Below are 23123 nucleotides of genomic sequence, written 5' to 3' on the forward strand. Positions count from 1 at the left end.
AAAGACACACTCATGCATGAAAGTACACAAGCATGCGCACACACACTCACTCACAACATACACACACATACGCACACACACACACACACGAACAATGACAATGTTTGACTGTGTGTGTATTCCCTGTGTTGATGTCGGCCCAGTCCGGTGCTGCGGTATTTTTGGATAAGCTAGCAGTTCTTTTTAGGTGGGAGACATTTCGGGGATGAGAGGAGATGATAAAGTAATTGAACCGGTGCTAATTGTAGCAATGATGTTGGTGTTCAGTGAATATGTGATGTGTGGTGTGATCGAATGTGTCATTGCTGTAGCTACTGCGCTAAAGTATCATGAGTCACAATACTCACTGACAGTGGTATCAGTTTGACGGCAGAGTGAGACACTTTCTGTTCTGAGAGAACATTAAGGTCCGCTGTTCTCTGAAGAGGGGAAAGTAGAGAATGGAGGGAGGGAGAGGGAGAGAGAAGGCCTCTTCTCCATCATTATTGCGTGACTATTTGTCGAACACACATGGCTGTAGCTGTATCTAGGGTGACTAACAACGATGTAGGCGGCTCCAATTTGGGTTTGTGACCCATTTTCACAGCTGGGTTTTAAGTGGGCTATATCCAGGATATATCCAGGTTAAGTGCCCTATACAGGGAGCAAGTCTCTGAGTGTTAAACCTATGGCCTCAGCTTCAGACAGCTGCAGAACCCTGAGTTCATTGCCCTAGGCTTATAGTAATTTACCACTAATGGGGATCCTAATAAATACCAAATACCAAATCCCTGTCAACCTAACCCTATATCTAACACCCTATAACTCTTGCATCCATCTCTCACTCTGTATGAGGAATCAATGGTACAGTGTGGTTCTTATGCCTACACGTTCCAGAAGGCACTGACCTGATGTGAGATCAGCTTTCCCTCCACCCAAATGCTAACCTAAACCACTAAGGGACTCAACACAACCCTGACCACAGATAAGCATGACCAAGCAACTTCATGCTATTCCAGATGGCAAGGGGACTCACACTCCGTGCTGTGAAGTAACCTAAATAAAGAAATACCATAAGAAGCAACTTCCTCTACACACCCCATGCTGTGAAGTCACTTCCTGTGACAGCTACAGATCTGGCATCTTAAATTGATCGCCGTTCTGTTGCAGAAAGTTAGCCTTCTTCAATGGAAAACATAAATGGACACAAAAAGGCTTTATGATTTACATATATGCAACAGAAAGCCGCGGAAACCATTTCTCTTCATGCAGGGGCAGTCGAGTGCATTCAGTCATATTCAAGTGAAAGAATTTGCTTTCAAATGGAGGCAATTTGTTTCCTGCAGGAACGTGATGGCCGATTGTGCTGGTGCTACAGAAATATTTTCCTCCTGTAACAATAGGGGTCACATTAAGATGCCACATATGTAAATGAACACACTGCCACCTCGGCCTAGTCCTGCTGTGCACTGAGTCAGTTAGTTATTAAAATAGGCCCATGCTCAGTACTCGGCACACTCGCTGTAATTCAATGAGAGAGAAGGGGCCCTTGTCTCAGAACTATATTAAGCCTTAGTGATTTATCCTCCGCTCTTGGTGAAGGATACATTGTTTGTATTCATTTGCGTCATTTTTATCCTACATTTCTATTTTTCTACACGCGGCTTGTCACTCCTGTGCTAATATAAATATATATACATTTTTCCTTCTACATGCAATGCCCTGTAACAAGGTCCTACAAAAAAATGTTAAGGGTGAAAAGGGTACCAAGGACCAGGGTTGCATCCCATTGGGCACCCTATACCCAATAAGTGCTGCACTACTTTGAACCAGGACCTGGGGCTCTGGTCAAAAGAAGTGCACTGCATAGGAAATAGGGTGCCACTTGTGATACCGAGAAGATGTGTGAAGGGACGGATAATGATGAATGCCATCCGGGTGCACTGAGGGACTGAAAATGGTTCAGCAAGCGTTTGTATTTCTGATGGAGCTAGCAGCTAGCTGTACCATCCCAAGGACATCACTTCCAATTCTCTGCAGGGCTTCACAGAACAATTAGATGAGAAGAGAATACAACAGTGGGTCGGGTTGTTCCTCCGCATACTGCATGACTCGCACTCACACCCTGGTACAGACACAAGCACGTACACACACACACACACACACACACACACACACTGGCACCGACACAGATGTGCACACACACACACACAAACGCATCAGAGGCACTCTTCAGATCCACCCAACATATCCTTTCCGATGCGTTTCATTGGGGAGACAGGGAAACAAACTTTGCCTTCCTCCCTTCCCAGCTCCCTCCTTCAAACACACACACACACACACATACACTTTTCTATCTCTCTCCCTCACCTAGCTCATTTCGCTGGTATATCCAGCCCACTGAACACAGCTGCACTCAAACATCTCCTGCAATTACAGGTGGCGGGGAAATAATAGCCCAATGCTACACACCACATTCATTATTAAACAAGACATGTTCATGAAATTGCTAACCGAGCCAATAAAGGTATATTACACAATACAAAAAACACATTGACAGAAAGAAAAGATGACTGCATAGCATTAATAGAGGATTATTTCCCTAACACACCACGTATAAAAGAGAAATAACACCACATTGACTGCCTAATTATGTGTTTTATCATCTCAGCTCACTGCTATCCTTGCCTCCTGTAAACGCAGTAGTTTCTTTTACCGCTTTAATGAGCGGAGATAACAACGAATCACATTGGTCTCATTTTTAGATCCACACAGCCAACATTACAATTCCAGGCATAACACAAGAACTATCTTCACATTAGCTGAAGGCTGGAATTTAAATATAATAGACGCTTGCCAAATGCACACACATACACACACACACACACACACACACACACACACACACACACACACACACACACACACACACACACACACACNCACACTTTTCTATCTCTCCCCTTCACCAAGCTCATATCGCTGGTATATCCAGCCCATTGAACACAGCTGCACTCAAACATCTCCTGCAATTACAGGTGGAGGGAAATAATTGTACAACGCTACAAACCACATTCATTATTAAACAAAACATGTTCATGAAATTGCTAACCAAGCCAATAAATGTAAATTACACAATACAAAACACAGATAAAGAAAAGATGACTGCATAGGATTAATAGAGGATTATTTCCCTAACACACCAAATATATAAAAGAGAAATAACACATTGACTGCCTAATTATGTGTTTTATAATGTCAGTCACAATAGAGCTCGCTGCTTTTCTTGCCTCCTGTAAATGCAGCTGTTTCTTTTACTGCTTTAATGAGGGGTAGTAAAAAATGATCACATTGGTCTTGTTTTTATATCCACACAGCCAACATTATAATTCCAGGCAAAATGAAAGAACTACCTTCACATTGGCTGGAGGTTGGGATTTAAATATCATAGATGCTTGCCAAATGAACACACACACTTCTTTACCACATCTGATCACTACCACTGCAGAGACAGACCTCTTATGCATGAAGAACAGAAAGATCTGCCCATTTCTGCTCATCACATTTAAGCACACATCCAAGGGTGCCCTAGGACGCACACGCACACACACACACAATTCACTTTCTCTGCATAACCTCAGCAGCAGACATCCCTGACACTCAGCTATGCTTAATGCCATGTTGCCAGTCCATCATGGCTGACTAGCCCTGCTGTAGAAACACAACCAGCATCCCACTTCTTTTTGCTTCCAATTTCCTGTTATCAACCACATGTTCCAGGAAACAGGACCTGCAATCACACTGCAATAGAAAATGACCAAGAAACGAATGAGTTAAGCTGTACATACAGAAGATAGAGGAGAGGGAGAGAAAGGAAGAGAGTGAAAGAATCCCAGAAAAAAATATTGGTCTGTAAAATGTCAAATGGAGCTGAAGCTTTTAGGGGTAAAAGAAAGAGGAGCCATAGGGAGTAATTATTAATTGTTCATGCCACGTGGCCTTCAAAACAGACACATGGAGGAGCAGCGGGCCTGGCGTTTAGGCGCACTGCAGCACGCCACAGAGAGAGGGAAGGGGAGAGAGAGACACACACAGTGGAGGATGTGGAGGAAAGAAGCCCCACTCTGGGGGTTCATTACCAGCAGAAGAAGTGTCAGAGAGGGAGAGAGATGTAAGGAGGGAGAAGATGAGAGAGTGAGAGAGGGCAGAGAGAGAGAGAGAAAGCGGTAGACAGAGAGAAAGGGAGTGGGAAAGGAGAGAGCTGGGAGGGAAGGGCACAGCCACAGCCGGGTCTGTTAATATTCCCTCCAGAGAGAGAGAGAGAAATGGAGAGAGAGGGAAAGAATCTCTGGAGCATATGTGCTGAGAATGATGCTCAGAAATGGTTAACACTTAAAGAGCGATAAGGGCTAGGTGTTTACACATGGTGATAAAGTGTGGGCCGCATGGCTACATGGAGGTGGGAAAGAGGGAGATACACTCTTTGAAAAAAGGTGCTAAGTAGAACCATACAGGGTTCTTCGGTTTGTCCCTATAGGGGAACCCTTTTTGATGCTGGGTAGAACCCTTTGCAGAGAGTTCTGTCTAGAACTCTGTGTAGGGTTCTTCAAAGAATCCCCTGTATATGGTTCTACCTAATACCCTCTATGAAGGGTTCTACAGAGAACACTTATCTTTGGAGGTTTCTTATTAGAACGCTCTAACCCGTCAGCCTATAATTAGCCTTTAAAATGTAATTATTTATGACAATACATTACAAAAACTGACTGTACAAAACATTAGGAACACCTGCTCTTTCGATGACATAGACTGACCAGGTGAATTCAGGTGAAAGCTATAATCCCTTATTGATGTCACCTGTTAAATCCACTTCAATCAGTGTAGATGAAGGGGAGGTGACAGGTTAAATAATGATTTTTAAGCCTTGAGACAATTGAGACATGGATTGTGCATGTGTGCCATTCAGAGGGTGAGTGGACAAGACAAAATATTTAAGTGCCTTTGAACAGGGTATGGTAGTAGGTGCCAGGCGCACCGGTTTGAGTGTGTGAAGAACTGCAACGCTGCTGTGTTTTTCACACTTAACAGTTTCCCGTGTCTATCAAGAATGGTCCACCACCCAAAGACATCCAGCCAACTTGACACAACTGTGAGAAGCATTGGAGTCAACATGGGCCAGCATCTCTGTGGAACGCTTTCGACTTCTTGTAGTCCATGCCCAAATGAATTGAGGCTGTTCTGAGGGCAAAAGGGGGTGGAACTCAATATTAGGAAGGCGTTTCTAATGCGCTGTACACTCAGTGTATATCACAAGGCCTTTCTTTGAGGGCCTAGGTATACCCTAACACAGTGGTGTTAGGAATCTCCTGGTTTACAGGCCACATCAGGCCTGCAAGTCACATTATCCTGGCTTGGAAAGGGATGTGTAATTCCTATTGGAATATCCAACAAATGGAATTGTTAATCACCCGCAGCCTGCATTCAGAATAACTGCCAGGGTAGGGAAGATTGACTACTGAGACTACCTCAATCATCTAAACTGGGACAACCATCTCAGTAACGGGTGCAATAAATCCAATTACTAACAGATTGGATTCGTTTAGAAAACGGTATGTTATTTATCTTTCTGTAGCATAAATTGAATCAACCAAACAACGTACATGCAAAAACACAGATATAATATCTTATTTAACCTGTATTTAACTAGGCAAGTCAGTTAAGAACAAATTCTTATTTACAATGACGGCCTACCCTGGCCAAACCCAGACGACGCTGGGCCAATTGCGCGCCGCCCTATGGGACTCCCAATCACGGCCGGATGTGATACAGCCTGAATTCGAACCAGGACCTGTAGTGATACCTCTTGCACTGAGATGCAGTGCCTTAGACCGCTGCGTCAATTTGCAAGCCAGAGGTAGCTACAGTAACTAGCTTAACGGAGAGTTACCACTGGGAAGGATATGTGTCTTAGGTGTTGAAATCTGAAGTAGAGGGATTGAAGGAGTGTCAATTTGGCAAGTGAATATGCAGCTAGCTTGATGGAGAGTTACTTAAGCAATGATGATCATTAACAGGATGACTTGTCAAACTATACATCAGGGGAGAATAACTATGCATACAAGCTTTCATTGTGAGAGGTGCATAACAGACAGCATTCTCTAATCACAGGAATATTTATAGGATGGGATCCATTTAGATTTCCCTAAATGGCAGGTGACTTACACAGTGCTTTGATACAGCCAACATTGAGTAATTATTACAGTGAAAGGAATAAAAGACATTAACTTAGAGGCACAGAGGCACTGCATACACAATATGCAGGTAACTACCAAAATAAAGGAAACACCAACATAACGTGTCTTAATTTGGCGTTGGGCCACCACGAGCCAGAACAGCTTCAATGCGCCTTGGCATAGATTCTACAAGTGTCCGGAACTCTTTTGGAGGGATGCGACACCACTCTTCCCCAATAAATTCAATTTTTGTGTGTTTTGTTTATGGTGGTAGAAAACGCTGTCTCAGGCACCTCTCCAGAACCTCCCATAAGTGTTCAATTGGGTTATGAGACGGCCATAGCCTATGGTTTACAACATTTTCATGCTCATCAAAAAATTCGGTCACCACTCGTGCCCTGTGGATGGGGGCATTGTCATCCATGCCCATCAGGATAGAAATGATTCACCATAGGTTGAAGGTGATCACGCGGAATAGCTGTGTATTTACTAGCCTCTGCCGAGTTTCCAACAACCGGATGGTCCGGTTTTCAGGGGAAATGGAAAGAGAGCCTGTGACTTCCGCTTTTGGACGCTAACACGGCGACACTCCATCTTAACTCCTCCTCCATATTTCTGGATTGGTTGAACAGTGTAGAAGAGAACCTCCCCCGACAGTGTTTTTTTCATCTCGTCAAGACTCGTCAAGAATCTAGTTTCAGGTGTTTCTTTTACACCTGCTTTGTTCGGTCAAATAAAATAAAAGTATATTTGTCACATGCTTTGTAAACAACCGGTGTAGACTAACAGTGAAATGCTTGCTTACGGGCCCTTCCCAACAATGCAGAGAGAAAGACAATAACACAAGGAATAAATACACAACGAGTAACGATAACTTGGCTATAACTTGGCTACTCGTTACTGGGGTACCAGTAACGAGTCGATGTGAAGGGGTACGAGGTAAATGAGGTAGACTAGGCAACAGGGTAGACAATAAACAGTAGCAGCAGTGTATGTGATGAGTCAAACGAGTTAGTGCAAAAAGGGTCAATTGTAGATTGTTAAATAGTTAACCAATAAATACCCGGACTGACTGTTTATGGCTTGGGAGTAGAAGGTTAGTATTTACTGGAGTTTACCGTGCACTCTAAGGGGTTGAGTGGACCAGGAAAATGCACTCAACACCATAACAGAGCAGCCAGAACTCTGATTTACTCAAGGGGTTTCCACTATTTTGGCAGTTACCTGTATCAGTAATAAGGAAAATAGCTAAGTGGCGGAGGGCCCGAAAAAGTATGTTGGAGCATGGTGGAACTACTCCTAAGCTACTTGTAGCATTCAGGATCTGCATCCCAAATGGTACCCTATTCCCTATATAGTGCATTACTTTTGAGCAGGGCCTATAGTGCACTTTATAGGGAATAGTAGGTGGGACACTATTAACCCTTAAAGATTCGAAGCACACTGTATATAACCTCGTTATTGTTATTTTATTGTGTTACTTTAAAAAATGTATTTAGTAAATATTTTCTTAAAGTCAGCATCGCATCTCTGCTCAGGCCGTAGCATCCAGCCAGCCAGACAGCCATCTAATGTTCTCTGATCTCCCCATAATGTATTTCTTCTTCTTTGGTATTATGGCTGTCCGCAAACAAAGAAACTCAGCAAAAAAATAAACGTTTCAGGATCCTGTCTTTCAAAGTCATTTGAAAAAAATCGAAATAACTTCACAGATCTTCATTGTAAAGAGTTGAAACACTGTTTCCCATGCTTGTTCAATGAACCATAAACAATTAATGAACACGCACCTGTGTAACGGTCGTTGAGACATTAACAGCTTACAGACAGTAGGCAAGACCAGACAGGACTGGCAAAAAGTGCTCTTCACTGACGAGTCACGGTTTTGTCTCACCAGGGGTGATGGTTGGATTCGCGTTTATCGTCGAAGGAATGAGCATTACACCGAGGACTGTACTCTGGAGCTGAATCGAATTGGAGGTGGAGGGTCCGTCATGGTCTGGGGCGGTGTGTCACAGCATCATCGGACTGAGCTTGTTGTCATTGCAGGTAATCTCAACGCTGTGCGTTACAGGGAAGACATCGTCCTCCCTCATGTGGTAGCCTTCCTGCAGGCTCATCCTGACATGACCCTCCAGCATGACAATGCCACCAGCCATACTGTTCGTTCTGTGCGTAATTTCCTGCAAGACAGGAATGTCTGTGTTCTGCCATGGCCATCGAAGAGCCCGGATCTCAATCCCATTGAGCACGTCTGGGACCTGTTGAATCGGAGGGTGAGGGCTAGGGCCATTCCCCCCAGAAATGCCCGGGAACTTGCAGGTGCCTTGGTGGAAGAGTGAGGTAACATCTCACACCAAGAACTGGCAAATCTGGTGCAGTCCATGAGGAGGAGATGCACTGCAGTACTAAATAAAGCTGGTGGCCACACCAGATACTGACTGTTACTTTTGATTTTGACCGCCCCTTTGTTCAGGGACACATTTTTCATTTTCTGTTAGTCACATCTCTGTGGAACTTTATGTCTCAGTTGTTGAATCTTATTATGCTCATACAAATATTTACACATGTTACATTTGATGAAAATAAACGCAGTTGACAGTGAGAGGACGTTTCTTTTTTTGCTGAGTTTATAATAGGTGCATACCACCACCTACTGTATTGGCTGTGTACCTGTAGTATGAATTCATTACACTTTGTGAAAAAATTGCCCTACCCACTAACCCTGCACCCATTAAAACCTCACCGCTATTCCACTAATTTGGTCCTATCTGATTCTAGGCCAGCAGCCTGGGAGGACAGGACACTACCGTTCAAAACATCTTCTAACTCTTCTGCATTGAAATCTCTTACACCCAAGTACTACTCTGCAGCTGCCACCACCATATCTATCCTCTGTGACTTAGGTTCCATTCCAACGGTACAACCTTGGCCATGAATGCCGAAAAACCAAACTTACTGAAGCACATGTTATTCCTATCACTCTCTGTTGGCCTCGGCCTACTCACAGGGATCCTCTTAGCATCTCTCACCCTGGACCCATCTTCCTCTACTACTCTTCACTGCCTCAGCATACAACACCTTATGCACTACTCTGATCCTGGCAACCTCAACCTCCCTATCTTTCACTGAACACATCTGATCTCCTGCACCATGGGTACCCCTACAGTTTACACACACACACACAACTTTTTCCACCATTACTACACAAATGCTTTGTCTCATGTCCTCCTACACACTTCTCACATCTAGGACTCTCCCTCCTACAACACTGCTGCCACATGACCATAAACTTGACAAAAGCTCTCACTCAGTAGTACAGATAGTGACTTCTCTGTTTCACCACGCTCTCCGCCAGGTCTGCGTCGCACCAAATGGCGGGCGTCACAGACACCGGAAAGCTTCAACTTCAGTTGATTGTCCTCAACACTTATCACTACTTAAAACACCCTGCTCCGGATAGGAAAGCAAGTCACAGTTGTTGTCCCCAGTCGTATGGGTCTGGAGCGCACACTCCCTCTGGATGGCAGAAACGATAAAAAATCAACACGATTCCACTTCGAGTCACTTTCACCGACCCAACATTCCCCAAACTCTACTCCACCCAATCTGACACCACAAATGGATATGCCAGAAGGCAAAGATCCATTCTCTCAAAAAATGTCACCCCCACTGGGCCAGAATCATTTTTGTCATTATCAGGACGAGGTTCAAACTCAGCGTTCTTCATCGCACCTGCCACCACAGTTCATCCTCACTCTCGACAAGTTCAATTTCCTTCTATAGGTCTTCCAAAAGTTCTGTGTGAACTCAAAACATGTTTCACTTTTCTCCTTTTTTTCCTGTCCGCCAACTTCTCCTTCATCAGATCTTCCAGAAGGCTTGTGCATTCCACTATTCCATATATAATTATAATATGTTCCACTTTTCTCCTTTTCTTCCTGTCCGACATTTTACCCCCACCTTATAGAAACCCCCATACTGTACAGTCTTTAATCATCCTATTTCCCTACGTATATTTTCACAAACGGTCTCTTTCGTCTTTGTGTCGTGTACATTCCTCTCTCATGTGGAGGCAAATGTGGTCTGTGTGTAATCTAACCTAACGTAGCAGGCGTGAAAGTGTATCCATCTCGGTCCAATCCAGAAAAGGGGTTATGGGTAGAAACAGGACGTGCGGTTAATGCTGTTTGTTAAAGAGGAGGATAAGGAGGAAGCTATTTTGTCTGGTGTATTCAATCTGCATCAGTGTTGTATCACCTGACGCATAGGGAGTTCTCAAATCTGGAGGATATCGCTAACTCTCGTGGAATTTCATGTTAACTCCCCCTGATATGAGGGGGATTTGATGATGTATCAGGTTCATGTTCTGAACGTATAGCTAGTTCCACTAGGAAGACTTTATTTTTAACTTCATGAATCTGAGTGATTTAGCATAAGCAAATGAAAAGAAAGAGGGGTGTAATGTTAACAGATGGGATGAGAAGTGAGTGGGAATGAGCGGTATGACATACCACACTTTGTATTTCTATGCTTATATCTGTGTCACATGTCAGTAGACATCCCTGAAGGGAAAAGCGTGCAGGTTTCTTTGTGTATTATATGTCTGCCTGTCATACAGAAAGCAACCTACACAATATGTTTTATTGTAAACTCACCAAAAAACGACATTGATATAACTACCCTAGAGAAATAACATCGCATTAGGTTCAGGAAACAAATTCGGAGAGAGTCGAAGAGTACTCCTTGGAGTTGTATTTTTCTCTTCTGTCTTTTGTAGGAGAAAACCAGTGACGGCTCGACACTCGACAGTTCTCCAGTATTTTCACTGACAACGTTCCGGGGAGTAGAAGTGTTGATAGAGCTAGTGGAAGTGTTGAGAATATCAATGGAGAATAGGAGAATTGCTGGTGCGTAGTTTCTGTTCTTCGAGGAGTCCCTCTCGAGATCATTTTGTGTTCAAAATGGATTTTGCCAAATGCTGTTAATAAGGAACTGTAGGTTTTAAGGAAAATGCTCATATTGTTGTTTTGTAACACTGTTACCTAAAATAAACCTTGATGTGCTCTCAAGCTGCCAAAATAAATCGCATTTTCAACCATTTAACTGACAATCAAATTCCTCCTTTCCCTACATCATGTAAACTCCGTGGGCATTTATACATCATACATAGCCTCACCTGATCTCTCCTACTCAAACTCCAACACAACATTCTATGCAGTGTTCATACAGAGGTGGCAAATACTCCACCTCCAAATCCCCCTCTCGGCCCAGAGACCAGAAGGCCGGTTTAACATGCCCAGAAAGACTGCTAGGCACACCAGCCTCCCACCCTCCATCTGGATGTCTACTACAGGGACCCATTGTCGTGACGTGACTATCATTAATGTGATGACTGTTATTCATCAAATCAATTAACTATGTTTAATTGTTACTCAATTAAACTAATCATGTAACAACTGTCCCACTTTTCACACTAAAGTATGTTCGTCACTATGAGACAGAACGCGTCTCCTTCCTGAGCGTTATGATGGCTGCATGGTCCCATGGTGTTTATACTTGCATACTATTGTTTGTACAGATGAACGTGACACCTTCAGACATTTGGAAATTGCTCCCAAGGATGAATTAGACTTGTGGAGGTCTACAATTTTCTTTCTGAGGTCTTGGCTGATTTCTTTTGATTTTCCAATGATGTCAAGCAAAGAGGCACTGAGTTTGAAGGTAGGCCTTGAAATACATCCAGATGCTTCTAAAGCCATGACATCATTTCCGGGAATTTTCCAAGCTGTTTAAAGGCACAGTCAACTTAGTGTATGTAAACTTCTGCCCCACTGGAATTGTGCTACAGTGAATTATAAGTGAAATAATCTGCCTGTAAACAATTGTTGGAAAAATTACTTGTGTCATGGACAAAGTAGATGTCCTAACCGACATGCCAAAACTATAGTTTGTTAACAAGACATTTGTGGAGTGGATGAAAAATGAGTGTTTGTTAGAAAATATACTTCAGATGTTGGAAGTATATTTTGGTTGTCTGAGATGGGATTATTCCTACCCACCTCGGGTCTTTAGTCAAAGTTCTAGGACCACTTACATGCACAGCTGCAGACTGTGAATGTTTCTGGTCTCTTAGGTGAGGTTATCTTCTCTTGTAGTGTTGAGGTTGGGAGCTTCAGATTTTCAGAGTTTCTAACCATTTCAACATCTTTTGGTATTTTGGTCTCGTAGTGGTTGATTATTCAGGTTCAGGCTCCCGGCCACTTTACACGCCAGCAGCAACCAGGCATGTTTTGGTCTAGTGTAAATTTTGTTACGAAGGCTTTAAAAAGGGGGCATTCCATCACGCCGACACAATGTCTGTGCTCACTTGGGCGTGGTTACTGACTGGGTCATTTGAATGTCAGAAATAATGTCCAATGTGTTCCTTTTATTGACATTAAAGTTTTGGCAGCAAAGAGCCTCTGGAACAAAAAGGTTTCAATCTTCCCATATTAGAGAGCCAGAGGGAAAGTTTCTGCAAACTTTTTATGACTGGCTGTTAGGTCATAAACCGCCCCAACTCCCCCCTCTCCGTTCCTGTGGGAGAGAGGGGTCATCTGGCTATCTGTCAACCTTTGCCAAGCTGATATGGCACCTTTGATCCTCACCAAGGAGAGAGAGTCATGACACCATTATGATTCACTAGATCACTAAACCTCCCTTCCCAACACACACCAACACCCTTTCCTCCTTGTTACAGCTACTGCAGTTTATACTAAATGGAAAGTACTGAGCTGACATGATATGTTTTTTCAATGGAATTCACCACTTACTGTGTATGTTGCACTGTACATACTGTACATTTGGGGGAATTCCATAGTAACAATGATTTTTCACTTTAAAGTATACCAAACAAAAACCATTGATTACGAAGTTAAACAAACTATACAACTCTAAGAACAAGGACTACTTTTAACAATTTCCACTGAGAATTTTACAAAAACACATTTACTCAAAGAACAGTGCAGATGTAAAGTTTGGTAACAGAATGCCAGTAAAATCTCCCTCAGTTTATGTGACCAAAACTCTTAAAGATCTACTCCGAATTAAGATTCAAAGATGTATTCGGAAATAATGGGGTGTCAGCTATTATATGACACCTTGAGTTTGAAAAATCTATTTTGGTTATTGAACTACAGTAAGTGAAGTGGATTAACACCAGCTAACATAATGATTGTAACAGAATGACATATTTCCCTAATCTGTGCTATACAGAAATGCATGATAATGAATGTCATTCTCTTCATGGTGATGTACCTGAATAGTTACACAAAGGTACAAACATGTAATATCCTCCTTTGCATGTTTGGATATTATTCTACACACTGGCTATTATTCTAATGAGCTCCACCCACAAGCAAGGCCAAATTTGGTTAGTACAGACCGGACTAAATCTGTACCAATCATAGACTTCTATTTTTCACAAGTTAGGGCATCATAGTACAGCACAGTACAGCACAGCATAGTTCAGTACAGTAAAGTACAGTAGAGTAGAGTTCAGTACAGTACAGCACAGCACAGTAGAGGATAGTTCAGTACAGTACAGTACAGTAAAGTACACTACAGTAAATTATACTGTACTTTACTTGAGTGTGCTCTACTGTACTGTATTCTACTGTATTAAACACTACTGTACAGTACAGTACTGTATTATACTGACCTATTCTCTACTCTACTTTACTGTACAGTACTGTACTGTGCTGTCCAAACTTGTGAAAGTAACAGGAAATGTTCAATCTTATGTGGATTATAATTAATGGACATTTTGTTGTAGGGATTAATGCATTTTTTGTTAGGGCAAATCAAATCTGCCACTCTAAAGTGAAACTTACAAACTTTAGAAGCCTTTTTAAATCTTGAATACACTACACGTTTGCATTTCCTGCTATGCAGGAACATTCTCAGGAACAAAAGAGTGATGAGACTAATATCCTACATCTGTATATATGTCTCTCTTCCAGTTTCTTCCTGTCTCATGGAATAATAGTGCTGTGCAAAACAAAGGGTATACAATACAGAGAGCCAGTGTATACAAATGTACAGTACTGTATATCTAACCTGTGACTTAACCCTTATGGGTCGTTCCACCTCAAAAAGCACAAGAAAGAGAATTCAAAACCCACTATTTCAGGGCATGCTGAAATTGTTACTGTAGTTAGAAAGAGATAAGATTAGCATTCCTGAAACATCATTTTGTTGAAATATAATTTGATCTCAGGGAAATTAAGCTACAGTAATTGATTGCACAAAAAGTGGCCATTTTAATTTATTGGTTTCATAGAATTGTCAATAAATATAGTACCTAACATCCGATTTGGACCCTACTTCTTACTAACAATGAGTAAGACACGATCAAAAGCCATCCACGGCCACCCCACACACAACACCAAGCCCATCCCAACAACCAGTATACAGTATCACCAGTATACAGTATCAGTTCTAGTATGCTGCGGCTTGGAGTATTGCTTTTTCCCTCCCCCTTTTCTCCCCAATTTCAATCTTGTCTCATTACTGCAACTCCCCACTGGGCTCGGGATGCGAAGGTCGAGTCATGCATCCTCCAAAACATGACCTTAACACATGCCCGCTTAACCCAGAAGCCAGCCACACCAACGTGTCGGAGGAAACACCATTCACCTGATGACCGGGGTCAGCCTACAGGCCCCCGGCCCACCACAAGGAGTCGATAGAGCACGATGAGCCAAATAAAGCACTCCCGGGCCAAACCCTCCACTAACTCCGACGACGCTGGGCCAATTGTGATACAGTCCGGGATTGAACCCGGGTCTGTAGTGACGCCTCTAGCACTGCGATGCAGGGATATTGCTTTTTTTATCTTATGTAATGTATTCCCTTTGAACCTGGAATCAGTTTTTTTCCCTTGTTCAGAGAAATTAGCCATCGAAGTCACTTGCATTATTTACCATAAATGAGTGTGAAAATAACAGGTTTTTCCCACTAGATGCTGCTGTTCCTACCACTGCCACGTCCTTTTATCCATTTTGCTGCTCTCCTGTGTTGATTAAAACGATTCCAACATTTTCATTGCAACTTTGGGTAGAAAACCAATAACTTTTGCTAATTATGAAAATTAATTATGTGGTCATCCTCACAATTCAAGACAGTCCTCCATGAAAGCAATTCAGTTTGTCCTTCTCTTTGGCCTAATCTGTGTCCATGAAACAGCCCCTCTGTGTGTGTTTATTCGCTTCAAAAAAGGTGTGGATTAGTTAGACCATTCCTGGTAAACAAGCACATTATTAGGCTACAGAAGTTATAATGGCTTCATTGGTATGGTCTCTAATGGTCTTCAAATGGTAAAAGTAAAAAACACACACTGTATATTCTTTTGAAATGATACTGGATAGGGTTGGGCTTAATGGTAAATGTCACTAATCACACTACATTTAGTAATGTTTCTAATAATTGTATTGAAATAAATACGACTGCCGTGTAAAGATTTAGAACTTTATTAAGGTTGTCTTGTGCTGAACAATTCGTAATTAGTGCTTTTTGAGGTCAGTTCAGTTTCGGATGTATTATTTAAAAAAAATATGTTTTTTGATTTTGGTTTCGATTATTTATTTTTCACATTAAATGCACTATGTGGGTTGAATGCTGTAACACAGAACAAAACGGTTAATAAAAGTGCCATGATAGTAGTGACTGCCAATTTCTGCTCATCCCTTATCAACCATAATTTATTCACGTTGCTTTACTTTAATAAAATCTTTTAAAAAATGTGTATATTACATGTTTTATTTGATGACTTTATTATTTCATTCCAAGTCATCATCTCACCTCTATAGAGCTGCTGTCTATGCTGTCTGACAAAATCACTATTTTAGTAGTTCTTCAAAGTAAATAAGGCATACTTTTAAGACTGCTGAATATCAATCACTTAGATCATGTATTTTCAGGTAGAGATACCTCGCAAAGCAACTGCTCTCTATGCCTCTGTCACGACTTCCACCGAAGGTAGCTCCTCTCCCTGTTCGGGCGGCGCTCGGCGGTCGGCGTGGCCGGCCTACTAGCCATCACCGATCCATTTTTCCTTTTCTGTTTGTTTTGTCTTTGGTTCTTTCACACCTGGTTTCAATTGCCTTAATTTCTGAGTGTATAATCACCCCTGTTGCCTGCCTAGGTTTGTGCGGGATTATTCGTGTGATGTTGCGCCTATTTTGTTTTCACGTATTTATACTGAGTGTGTATACATTTAGGAGCGTTTTTTCCCCCTCCTTTCATGAGTAACGGGTTTCTCTGTATTGTATCTTAACTGTATGTTTGTGGACTTGCCCATTAAATTACGCATCTCGGACATCTCTGCTCTCCTGCGCCTCACTCCTTCACCTACCTCTAAACGCAATCTTGTCACAGCCTCTCAATCGCAACACCCTACTACATCGCACAGTTTGGACTTGATCTGACTTACAGTATCTCTACAGAAACTGAGAAATGTGTGCAGTGAGCTCACAATTTTTTTTAAATTCTAATAATTGAACCGACATTGATCAATTAGTTAACATTTTCTCAGCACTAGGGTTGTCATAACATTTTAGTCACTAACCCATTTATTCATCAATGTTTTGGGCTTGTAAGAAAAGTCTTTGTATGAGAATTGCACCATAGGGATGGCCCTCTCAGAAAGCTGCCATTTGTTAACTATTCAAGGAGAGTTGGGATGAAGCAGTAGGTTGCTAAGAGGAGGACTGGCTTGACATAAAATGTATTTTCATCATGAACAAAATCTATTGGTTTTATACCCAAAGTTGCAAAGAAAATGTTGTGATCCATTTAATAAACACAAGAGACCAGCCAATTTGGCAAAACCTGGTACTTTAACACTTCAATGGGTATAGTTCCCAGAGGCCAATTGGAGACCGTCTCCAACTCAGTTTGTCATGTTGAGTGTGTTAGTGTCAACAGCCAACACACACATGTTGCAACCAGATATTTCGCTCTGCAACCTCACGTTTTAATTTGGGAGCACCAGTGCGACCCAAAGAAACTACAATATTTTTTAAATAATTGTAGTAATGATAAGGCTCACACTGTTGTTTCCTCGAGCGCAGATTCGTTAGTGTCTATAACGAGTTCGCTGAGAGTCTTAATAAATAAAAGAACAATTAACACGAAACACAAACGCACTGACATGAAAACAGAGTCAATTACACCTGAGGAAAGAACCAAGGGGAGGGACAGATATAGGGAAGATAATCAAGGAGGTGATGGAGTCCAGGGGAGTGTCATGAGGCGCAGGTGCGCGAGACGATGGTGACAGGTGTACGGGATAATCAGCAGCCTGATGACCTAGAGGCCAGAGAGGGAGTATACGTGAGAGCGTCATGCTTGCACCATTAGTTCAACGAAAACCGCTTGTTTCTATCACAAACACTTCAAAAGATCTGACCCATATTACCAGAGCAATGTTATTTTTTTCCTGTCACAGATTGGGGGACTGTATTTTACATTCATAAACCATGTCGCAGGTCGTTCTAAAACTACTCGTGGGCCTCACTGGTTTTAAACCTTGTTCAGTCATGTTTGTTAACTCATTAGCTAGCTAGCTAACAGCCTGGTAACTTTACCAGTACATCCAGACATTTGGATGCACAGAAAGAAAGGACAAGGGATAGCTTCTTCAGGAGATCAATGATCATAGCTATGAACCATCATCACAAACTCACTCTTAACGAGCCAGTGTACGATTGTCAATATAATGCATCTCAATTGGAAAATAGTGTTTTTACATCATGTTAAAAACCTCAGTCTACAAATGACTTTTTAATTTTAATTGTAATAGCATTTTAGGTTTTTATAATCAACAAATGTATTTACAAGGTTCCATATTTGTTTCTAGGGTACAACATACAGGCTATATCTCAATAGATTTTTTTGTAAATCTTATTTTCTGGTGCTTCTAAATGTTGTGTTGTGCTTCTAACTTTTTAAAGTTTGGAGCACCAGTGCTACCAATGATTACACACATGCAAACACCCTCCTTGGCCTCTCCTCTCTCAGAACACCTGGGGAGAAGGTACAATTTCTCTCTCTTCAGCCCCTCAACGAGCCCTCCTCTTAATCAGTGTAGTGGCCCCTCCACTCCAACACCACACTGCTTGGCAAAAGCGGCCTTGCTCTCTTTTTCACCTGCATTGATGGGAATCAATAGATAGACTCTGACATTATTACAAGAAAATATAGGGATCAGGAGAGTGAAATGGCAAACAAGAGGAGTCTGTATTTATGCAACACAAGAAAAACCTCACATCCGCCCGCAGTGGAACGGGATCAATTGGGCTGAGAGGAATATTTTGGCATGGAATTTAGATTTTGTCAGAAGAGGATTTTATTGTCGGTGTTTGTTGTCTCCTTGCGGACCGGGTGAAGTGATATGACTTATAAAATGGGGCAGTTGGGAAGATTAAATGTATCCTGTCCTCCACTTGAACAAACTGCTTCCAAGATATGTGTAGCACTCAACAGGCAGAATAACTATTTTGTAATGGCAATACAGAGAGTAAATATATTATATTTTGTTCTCAGGACTCAGTATGTTGCAGATGACTCATTGGATAGATCATCTTGCAGAATTTCTATCAGGATTCAATTCCATAATTTGGATTTTCTTGGTTGTGATGGGTCTCATTTGGATTCTCCTTCTCGAGAGGTAACCATCAGGAGTAGAGATTGAGGATTGACGAATAAGGACAGCGATTGTGTTGGTCGGAAAGACTCAGATTGTATCAATTTAAATGTAGGATTTCAATACTGGCCCAGACCTTGAGAACTGAAATGACTGAAATCGAATTTGTTTATTTTTCTTTTATTCTCTGTCTTATTCTCTTCCAGTGTACTGGCTACTCCTTGTGTGTGATCCAGGAAGACATTTAACAACTAACACTGACTTTAGGGAACAGAGGGGAACCAGACACACAGGCCAAGACACACATATCAAACCCCTGAGTCGACCCAAGGAGCTCGGTGAGAGGTGTATGTGGTGGGGGATTACATGTCATGATGTCAGGTCCTTCTGCTCATTATTAGACACACATGCACACACATACACATGCACACGTCAAGGGGATCAGAGAAACAGCAATTGAATTGGCTTGTGGGAATACGAAAAATGTGTTACATTCACGGCATACTGTCACTGCTGACAAAAGGAACGTCAAAGGTAACTTGGAAACCACAAGAACATAAGAGAGATTTCCCTGACGTATCCATGCCAAAAGCATCAGATACTGTGAAGCATAAGATATAAGAAATGATTCACTGACATGACATCACTGAGCTCTTCCAGCAGTCTTTCTGATAAAAACAACGCAATCACAACCCTAACTATATGCTTGGAAAATGTACTGGTTAGTTTGAATGTTTCAATCTGCAATGTATCTTCAGTATCGGTGATAGTATAGGCCTATTTCAGTGGCTAATATGTCCAACTCTGGTCTACACACCACCTGTTTCCCCACATACTTGACCATACACTGTAAAAGATCAATCCAGACTAGTTCTCAACTATGTAAAAAGCTCTTACCGTCCACACAGGCTGGCATGGCTCTTGTCGTCCCAGCGATCTGTCCCTTCTTACAGGCGCACCGTGCAGTCTGTCTGGCGATGGTCCGTCTGGGCTGACTGCTGTCCCTGTCCAGCATCACAATCTCACATGTCCCCGCCGCCAGTTGACCTGGAAGTGACATCACATAGACAGGACATTATGTCAAAGTGGCAGAACATAATCTATTAGGGAAAAAGTAGAACCATACAGGGTTCTTCAGTTTGTCCCCATAGGGGAACCCTTTTTTGTGCTAAGTAGAAACCTTTGCAGAGAGGGTTCTTCATAGAACCCCCTGTAAATGGTTCTACCAAGAAACTTCTATGAAGTGTTCTGCCGAGAACCATCTATAAAGGGTTCTGCCAAGAACACTTTTATCCTCTAAAGGTTCTTCCTAGAAACCTCTATGAATAGTTCCACCAACATTATTAACAAAATCTAACTCTTTATGACAATACATTACATACATCACATACAGTAAGGCCTTTCTTTGAGGGCCTAGTTATACCCTAAAGGCGCCCGCAGAACTCGGCTAGGCGAAGTAAATGTCTGTGCCTCTTAAAAGACCCTTGCTTGAAACACGAGACAAAAGCAGCGATATTACTGTTCGTCCCTCTTGAGATGCCGTGGCAACAACCTAGCCAGTATACACTTCCTCAAAATAGTACGAATTAATCTAAGCTAAATCATGAAATCTGTCATTCATTTAGATGTTTTTGCCAAGGAGGTCTTAGCCGCGCAATTTTACATCTAACTAAGATGTTTGGTGCAGTATTTCTCAAGTGAAAAAAGGAACTAGTCATCTCTTGTTGAATGAAAACAAACACTTCATTGAAGAATCCCATCCAAAGTTCCCACTCCTACTAAGAGTAGAACTGTTGACCAATCAACGACGAAGGGGCTACCAAACCTCGACTTGCCTCAAGAACAAAATGTACAGTACCAGTCAAATGTTTGGACACACCTACCTATTTTTACTATTTTCTACATTGTAGAATAGTGAAGACATCAACACTATGAAATAACACATATGGAATCATATAGTAACCAAAAAATATATATTTTATATTATTCAAATTAGCCACCCTTCGCCTTGATCAACTCTCCTCCGTCCTCTCTCGCCTCCTTTGGAAAAAGTTCAAAGGTAATCGAGGAGAGGCAGTGGGGAGAACGTGGATGAAAATTTGCTTATTGGAAATTAAACTCTCTTTCTCCACTCGTGCGTCATCAGGCAGATTAAGTTTACAGGGGTGGATCCCAAAATAAATGTGTAAAGTGATAAAAAAAACTAAGTTCGATTTGAAGACATTTTATAGATAAAAATAACATGCTACATATCGTTTTAAATGTGTGCATGATTCAAAGTAGTGATGTTACGTTTGATACCGGAGATCCGAGATGTGTGGAAATCGCTAAGCAGTTTACTTTAAAGCGGTGTGCCGATGCCTGTATCACTTTATCAGAAACACGTGAACAATGACGTCCGAAGCTTGGTTTCATCGAACAACCACCTGATTGGTTTGGTAGAAGACAAAAAGGCTACGCTATGCATGCTCTCCGGCGTGTGGGACGTCATCTATAATAATTTGGCAGCTCTCAACCACTTATCGGTTTCCGGGTCACGGAGGAGAGAGGGTGGAGGACAGACTTTTTCCCAAATGAGAAAAGGCCCTGGTTTACAGGCAACATCAGGGGCATATTCATTATGGAAACCATTTAAAAACTAAATTGAAGCTTCCTCGCTGTTTCATTCCATTTGATTCCATTTAATAAACATTTTGCAACAGAATTGGCCAAATGAATACACCCCAGCAACCCCAGTCCTGCAAACAACATTATGCTAGCCTGCAAAGTGTGGTATACCTCCAGAGAGAGATTATTCAACAACTGCAACCTTTAATCACTCACAATCTGCGTTCAGGTGTACTGTCAGGGTTTGAGACTAACTGTTTTCAAGACTACCTAAATAATCTAAACTGGAACAAACATCTCAGTAACGGGTGCAATAAATCCAAATACTAACATTTTGGATTAGTTTAGAAAAATGTATGTTATTTATCATTGTATATAATACGATTAATCAACCAATATATGTAGATACAAAACATATATTTTGAAAGAAACAATTCTGAAAATCAACATGCAATCGAACATGCTGGGAAAAATTATAAAGATTGGAGTGGTTTTCTGAGTTTTACGCTACACAGAGTAGAAATTGCACAATCACACTCAACTCTGGTTATTAAAACCAACAGTGGTGTTATTTTACACCACCGAGTGTTGTTCATTTAACTCAACACTAAAAAGATTTCACAGAAAAATCGACACAACGTAAATTTGCTGTGTACCATAAAATACACTGCTGGTTCACTCATACTCCCTTCGATTCTCCTACTCTCTGCTCCATGAAATTACAGAAAATACTCATTTGAAAGACAGAAATCATGGCAAGATATCAACTACATCGGGTACTGTATACGTAAAATGATTAAGGGAATAGCAGATACATGCACAAATATTCCCATATAAACTCAGCAAAAAAAGAAACGTCCTCTCACTGTCAACTGCGTTTATTTTCAGCAAACTTAACGTGCAAATATTTGTATGAACATAACAAGATTCAACAACTGAGACACAAACTGAACAAGTTCAATAGACATGTGACTAACAGAAATGGAATAATGTGTCCCTGAACAAAGGTATCTGGTGTGGCAACCAGCTGCATTAAGTACTGCAGTGCATCTCCTCCTCATGGACTGCACCAGATTTGCCAGTTCTTTCTGTGAGATGTTACCTCACTCTTCCACCAAGGCACCTGCAAGTTCCTGGACATTTCTGGGGGGAATGGCCCTAGCCCTGACCCTCCGATCCAACAGGTCCTAGACGTGCTCAATGGGATTAAGACCCGGGCTCTTCGCTGGCCATGGCAGAACATTGACATTCCTGTCTTGCAGGAAATCACACACAGAACGAGCAGTATGGCTGGTGGCATTGTCATACTGGAGGGTCATGTCAGGATGAGCCTGCAGGAAGGGTACCACATGAGGGAGGAGGATGTCTTCCCTGTAACGCACAGTGTTGAGATTGCCTGCAATTACAACAAGCTCTGTCCAATGATGCTGTGACACACCGCCCCAGACCATGACGGACCCTCCACTTCCAAATCGATTCAGCTCCAGAGTACAGGCCTCGGTGTAACGTTCATTCCTTCGACGATAGACCTGAACCCGACCATCTCCTTGGTGAGACAAAACCGCGACACGTCAGTGAAGAGCACTTTTTGCCAGTCCTGTCTGGTCCAGCGACGGTGG

The 23123-nt window shown here is 42.0% G+C and overlaps 1 protein-coding gene across 2 annotated transcripts in view; it reads right to left on the bottom strand.

Annotated features, from left to right (window-relative positions):
* Positions 1–23123, bottom strand: part of tafa5a (TAFA chemokine like family member 5a) — a 165698-nt gene that overhangs the window by 48410 nt on the left and 94165 nt on the right. For both annotated transcript variants that reach the window (XM_023969735.2, XM_023969736.2), the window contains exon 2: positions 19795–19944. In XM_023969735.2, coding sequence (XP_023825503.1) covers positions 19795–19944 — 150 coding nt within the window. The remainder of the gene's footprint in view (positions 1–19794; positions 19945–23123) is intronic.

Source organism: Salvelinus sp. IW2-2015, linkage group LG24, assembly GCF_002910315.2.
Source record: "Salvelinus sp. IW2-2015 linkage group LG24, ASM291031v2, whole genome shotgun sequence".
Lineage (NCBI taxonomy): Eukaryota > Metazoa > Chordata > Actinopteri > Salmoniformes > Salmonidae > Salvelinus > Salvelinus sp. IW2-2015.